General features: G+C 38.2%; 1 protein-coding gene across 1 annotated transcript in view; it reads left to right on the top strand.

The window, feature by feature from the left end:
• The first annotated feature begins 493 nt into the window (after window positions 1-493).
• MAP2K6 (mitogen-activated protein kinase kinase 6) overlaps window positions 494-6000 on the top strand; it is a 129376-nt gene continuing 123869 nt past the window's right edge. Inside the window, exon 1 of the mRNA XM_055240934.2 lies at window positions 494-830. Coding sequence (XP_055096909.1) covers window positions 815-830 — 16 coding nt within the window. The 5' untranslated portion in view covers window positions 494-814. The remainder of the gene's footprint in view (window positions 831-6000) is intronic.

Here is a 6000-nt window from a genome sequence, read left to right as displayed (position 1 = left end):
GCTTGAACCCGGGAGGCAGAGGTTGCAGTGAGCTGAGATCGCGCCACTGCATTCCAGCCTGGGCGACAGTGCGAGACTCCGTCTCAAAAAAACAAAACAAAACAAAACAAAACAAAAAAACCCAAACAAACAAAAAACGGAGGTGTGAGGGTAAAACGTCTACGGGCCAGAACAGCACAACAGGTGTTGAGCTGCAAAATTAACACACTAAACTCCCAAACAGACCTTCTAGACAAGCCAAAAGCTCTTTAGCTAACCTAATATTCTTTAGCTGTTGTTTCAGAGGCTTTTCGAGAACAAAACTGCCGCCCCGTCTTGGCCTTGCCGCTTTTCACCCATCACTCTACTGAGTGTGTGTCTGGCTTGTTTATCTGGACGCAATCTTTGTCGCACCCAGTTATCTCGCTCAGCGACCGGGGCAACCACGTTTCCTTAAATCAGAGCTCCGTGGACTCCGCCGGAGAACTACATTACCCAGCGGCCTTCGCGCCCTTCGCAGGAAGGACGTCTGCGCACTAAGATACTCAGTTCCAAGTTTGGAGCTTTTAGCTGCCAGCCCTGGCCCATCATGTAGCTGCAGCACAGCCTTCCCTAACGTTGCAACTGGGGGAAAAATCACTTTCCAGTCTGTTTTGCAAGGTGTGCATTTCCATCTTGATTCCCTGAAAGTCCATCTGCTGCATCGGTCAAGAGAAACTCCACTTGCATGAAGATTGCACGCCTGCAGCTTGCATCTTTGTTGCAAAACTAGCTACAGAAGAGAAGCAAGGCAAAGTCTTTTGTGCTCCCCTCCCCCATCAAAGGAAAGGGGAAAATGTCTCAGTCGAAAGGTAAGAGGCTATTTGCATTAGTTGCAAAAATGCAAAGGGTTGTGCATGCATTTATGAATGCATGGATGCAATTTTCGCCTGGCGAGTGCATTTTTAAGTTTGAGGTTTTCCACAGCTCAGTTGCATTTCCTGTTTAGTATGTGTCTTTTTTTGCAGACACAGAGAGTTCCTGTAAGGCAGGGCTTGCAGTTCAGCTGTGCATTGACGTTATTTGCATTCTTCTGCTAGGATTACTGAGCTCTTTTTGCCTTTTGCACAGTCAGGAGAGACAGAGCAGGTTGGTAGCGTCTAAATGTGCAAGGCTTTATATAATTGTAAAATTCTTTACTATGCACACATATTATAAGTAATTTTGTATGCAACAGGAATAGAAACTTTTAAAAACTCTATAGGTGAAGATGAAAGGTAAAACTTGAGTTAAACTACTGGGAAATTAATGTAATCTTATATTCTTTGGGGAATAGACCGTTGCGGTGCCAGTATTTAGCTAAATTTCCATTGATATCGCCTTGAACATTAGGTAACTTTTGATTTTTAAAGGAAGTAAAGGTGAAGGGTGAATAACAGTATATCACAAAAAAGGAGACAAGTCTTGCTCTTCTGAGATTTTGCGCTTTACACCAATTACTTATTGGCTCGCAAAATTTAGAAGCAGCAGTGAAGACCTCAAGTTTTATGTCTGCCCATTTGGGAGATGCTTTGCATCTTGGGGGAAAATATTGGGGGTAAAACTGTACTTTTAAGCATTACAGCAGTGTGAAGGGACTGCACTGTTTCATTGACAAGCATAATGAAATATTTTAAGTGTGTAACTGCGTGTATTTAGTCAGCTATAATAGGTTGGAAGTTCACGTTATGGTTGTTTTCTTTATGTTCTTTTATTTTCTTTTCTTAATTTTTGTTTTTCAACACAGTTGTATTTTGCAGGCTTAATGTCACCCTGGGAAGGGGATTTAAAACATTCCTGATATGACATCAAAGAGCAGACTAGGTGCTGTCAGGTGCCCCTGGGACCCCAAGTCACTTGTTTCAGAACAATTGTTTCTTTACCATGGAGAAAGCATATGCCATATAAGAAGTATGGAATGATGAAGAGAGGCGTTAGATACTATTGAATTAGGCTACCCGGGGCACTATTTGAGTAAGACATGGTGAAATTAAAGGGTCTAACAAGCTTTTTGCCACTTTTTTGGGAGGGTGTGTGGGGAGTTGTTGCACCGCTTTTTAATTCTACCTGATGGGAGTCATATATCTCAGCAGCCCAAGAAGGAAGTAGTAATCTCAAGCATTCAAAGTAGCCCTCTGCTTTTCTTTGAGTACTAGGGGAGAATGGAAATCTGAAAAGTTAAGAGTGCTGAAGAACCTAGGAACTGACATATCAGGTGGAGATGTTCTTTAAGTAGGGAAAATCTAAAAATCTCCTTATTCAGTAGAGAAATAATAGTTCAGAAGAGGCAGTCCATGCTTTGATGTATTAAAGAGATGGCATTTAGTTACTTTGTATTTGGTAAACATTTGCTCATTCATTCAATTCAGTTTAATATATGTGTAATATATTGTGATATGCATGTATATACATATGTATGTATGTATATATATATGCATGTATATGTATGTATTGTGTGTGTATGTGTGCACATGATTTGGGGACACACAAAAATATTTAAAATGAAGTTTTTCCTTCAGGTTGGTGAAAACAAGAATGTAAGGAAATCATTATAATACAAGATAATAGGACAGGTATTGAAGAGAAATGGTGCTATTGGAGTTTAAAAATGGAAGTGATTTATCTATTTGGGGGATAGTCAGGAAGGTTTATGAAGAAGGTGGTGTTTACTGTGATCTTAACTTTGGACTTTAGGGTCTAAACTAAATCAGGCTCCTTTTTGCATACTTTTGGGCTCACTATGCACGTAGCTTCCTCTTAGTAGAGCCAGTTTTTGAGTTGAGAAGCCAAAGGAGATATTAGCACTGCACTCTTCCCTATGGATGTGTTTACAATGGATCAGGTATTGGTGGTCCTTCAAATCAATTCCCATTTACCCAGATGAGTTTTCTTAATTGGATTCTGCTTGGAAAGTACATCTGGAATGAACATGGGGTTCTTGTCCAAAAGGAAAATTATTGGTAGAAAGAAGTGGGTGATCATTTTAGAAATGGCAAAAGAGCCAGCCGCCTTGGCCTGGACTTTAAATGTGGAATTGGCCTTATTCAGCTACGCTATTCTCAAATGGCCAAAATACTTTTTGCAGTACCAAACTTCTTTTTTAATATTCTAACCAAAGAAATGGGAGGAAAAGTGAAAGGTGGATACAATCTCATAGTATTGAAGAATTTAACAACATGTTCAATTCAAGGACCTTTACGAACTTTCTAGATCACTGTAATTCGGTTTAACAGACCTCTAATTTAAGGCACAGCAGAGGCAAAGGAATTATAGACTCCCTGGAAGCTGGAAGGACTGGGTTACTGCTCCACAGCCTTACCAACAGTGAGATTCCGAGAAAGAATTTCTTAAAAAGAAATTTTGTTTTCCACAGTTGTAACTTTAGGTGGTATGCTTTTCAGCTTGTTTATATTAGCTGTCTGGGGTTGAGTTGACATTTTTCAAATATTAAAGCAGTAGAATGCCTTTTGAGGAAATCTGAAATGTATGTTAACAGGAAGGGCACCCAGAAAGTGCAGGAATTCCTGCACACTACAGGAAGACAAGCTACAGGAAAAATGTGTCATCTACACTACCCGGGAGAGAAAAACTATTGTTATCAGCCATAATGATCTTCGGAGGGAGGGAGAGAAAGAGGGAGGTAGGCAGATCTGGCAACCCCCAGTTCACCTGAAAATATACAAAAAGTTTGACCCTGTTAAAATACACTTTTCTCACTTCTCCTCCTATTCACCTTTAAAAAAATATTAGTTTATTTTAGTTTTAGAGAGCAATAAGTAAATCATGTAAGAAATGCCTATAGGAGGCACAATTCAGAAGCATATAGCAGAGTGGTAGGAAAGGTCTTAACTCTACTGGGGTTCTTTGCTTCTGTAATTCATTCCACCCTGGGAAATGAAATGTGTAAATTTCTTGTTCTCTATAAATTCCTTTGTTAGGTTGTACCAGACGGACTTGTCATGCTTAGCCTGTAATCTGAGCCAGTATGTTTTATAACCCCGTACATCTCAGGACACAAAATCGGAATAGGTAGCTTGGGTTTCCTGAACTTGCTTTGTGTTAGTATTGCATTCAGTTCTTTAGAGCATGCGGCGTGTTAACTGTAGGGGGCTTCAGGGGTCTCTGGGTGGTAAATTTAATGTTGGAGAAAGGAGTTGAGATTCTCTTGTCTTTGTTTTTCACAGATTAGTGTTGCTTTAATGACTCCCCAGTATTTTAAAATCTGAAAGATCTACAAGGAATATTTTTAAAACTTAAAAGAAATTTCATAAATAACCCTTGTTCATTATAGAAACATTTCATAGAAAAGGAAAAATAAGAATGACTAGTTACTGCAGTCTACACTTTGGCATTTATTCTCTTGGACTTTTGTTTCTATCTATGTGTATGAAGCATCCAAAATGTGTGTAAAACTAAGTCTATTTCGTTACCTCTTGTTTCACTTACCAATATATGGCAAAATATTCCCAAGTTTATCTATTCCTACATTCATAGTATCCTCTTCCATTGTATTTATTTAAATGGAATCTTAATGTTTATTAACTTTCACTATTATGAATATTTCTGTGATGATCATACCAGTTCATACATTATCATGCGTACTATGCCCTTAGATTAAATTCCAGGGAGCAAAACCACAGGCTATGAATGTCCAGTTCTTCTTCACTCTCCATTCTCTTTTCTTCCTTCTGAAAATAGCTTTTTATTATTGCCAAAAAAAAAGACATATGCTAATCAAAAAATTCAAACCAAAGATAAATTCACAATAAGAATATAAAACTCACTCAAAGTCATACCACCCAGAGCTAATTACTGTTCGTTTTTTGGGTACTACCTCCGTATTTGTATGTACATGTTATTTTACATACTATATATTGTATTTTGTAACTTGCTTTTTTATACTCTACCATATATTTTGAATATCTTTCTGTAGTAGTACACATAAGGTTACCTATTTTTTAACAACTGTGGATTTTAATTTGTAAGAATGTAGCCGTTTACTTAATGTCACATTGAGTTTTCAAATAGTTTCCAATTTTTTTGCACAGCTATACACAGTGCTGTAAGGAATACCTGGAACAGACATCTTTATACATTTGCCCAGTTATTTCTTTAGGATGATTCCTAGAAGTGGAAGTCCTGGGTCAAAGGGCATGTATAGATATATTGCTAAATTGCCTTCCATAGAGGTAACACTAATTCTTATTTCTACCAATAATATTTAGATGTGCCCATTCTCTCCTTTCAAGCATTATGGTAACTATTGCCAAGTAAATTGCTCTTCAGGAAGATGGTACCTTTCTTCATCCTGGGTATAACAATTTGAAAAAATCTTTGGCAGTTTGCTGGAAGCTATTAATATTCTACTCTAATATTATTGGTGATAAGGCAGTTGCATTTTTCACTTTTTTTGACATTTGTGTTTCATATGCCCAAATTTCTTTTTTTCTCATGAAATATATCCTTAAAATTTTAATTTGGGTGGCCGGGTGCGGCTCACACCTGTAACCCAACTTTGGGAGGCCGAGGCAAGTGGATCACCTGAGGTCAGGAGTTCAAGACCAGCCTGGTCAACATGGTGAAACCCTGTCTCCACTAAAAATACAAAAATTAGCTAGGCGTGGTGGTGCACACCTGTAATCCCAGCTTCTTGGGAGGCTGAGGCAGGACAATCGTTTGAACCTGGGAGGTGGAGGTTGCAGTGAGCAGAGATCGTGCCACTGCACTCCAGCCTGGGTGACAGAGCCAGACTTCATCTCAAAAAAAAAAATTAATTAAATGGGGATCAAATTATTTTCAAAGTTAGCCAGAACATAACAATATTGTAGAGGTTAGGTAATCATGGACTGATAGTTGGGTTCTGTGTATCTAAACAATTTAATTCCTTGATGAGTTCTAATTTTAATTTTAACCTAATGTCTTAAGCTGCTATCACATATTTTATAAACTCATTTTGTTCATGTAGTCTATAGCTATCCAGACCTGTATGAAAATAATAAGAAA

Source organism: Symphalangus syndactylus, chromosome 14 (assembly GCF_028878055.3).
Source record: "Symphalangus syndactylus isolate Jambi chromosome 14, NHGRI_mSymSyn1-v2.1_pri, whole genome shotgun sequence".
In the NCBI taxonomy this organism is placed as follows: Eukaryota; Metazoa; Chordata; class Mammalia; order Primates; family Hylobatidae; genus Symphalangus; species Symphalangus syndactylus.
The sequence above is the reverse complement of the archived record's forward strand: the minus strand, read 5'-3'. Positions and strand labels throughout refer to the sequence as shown.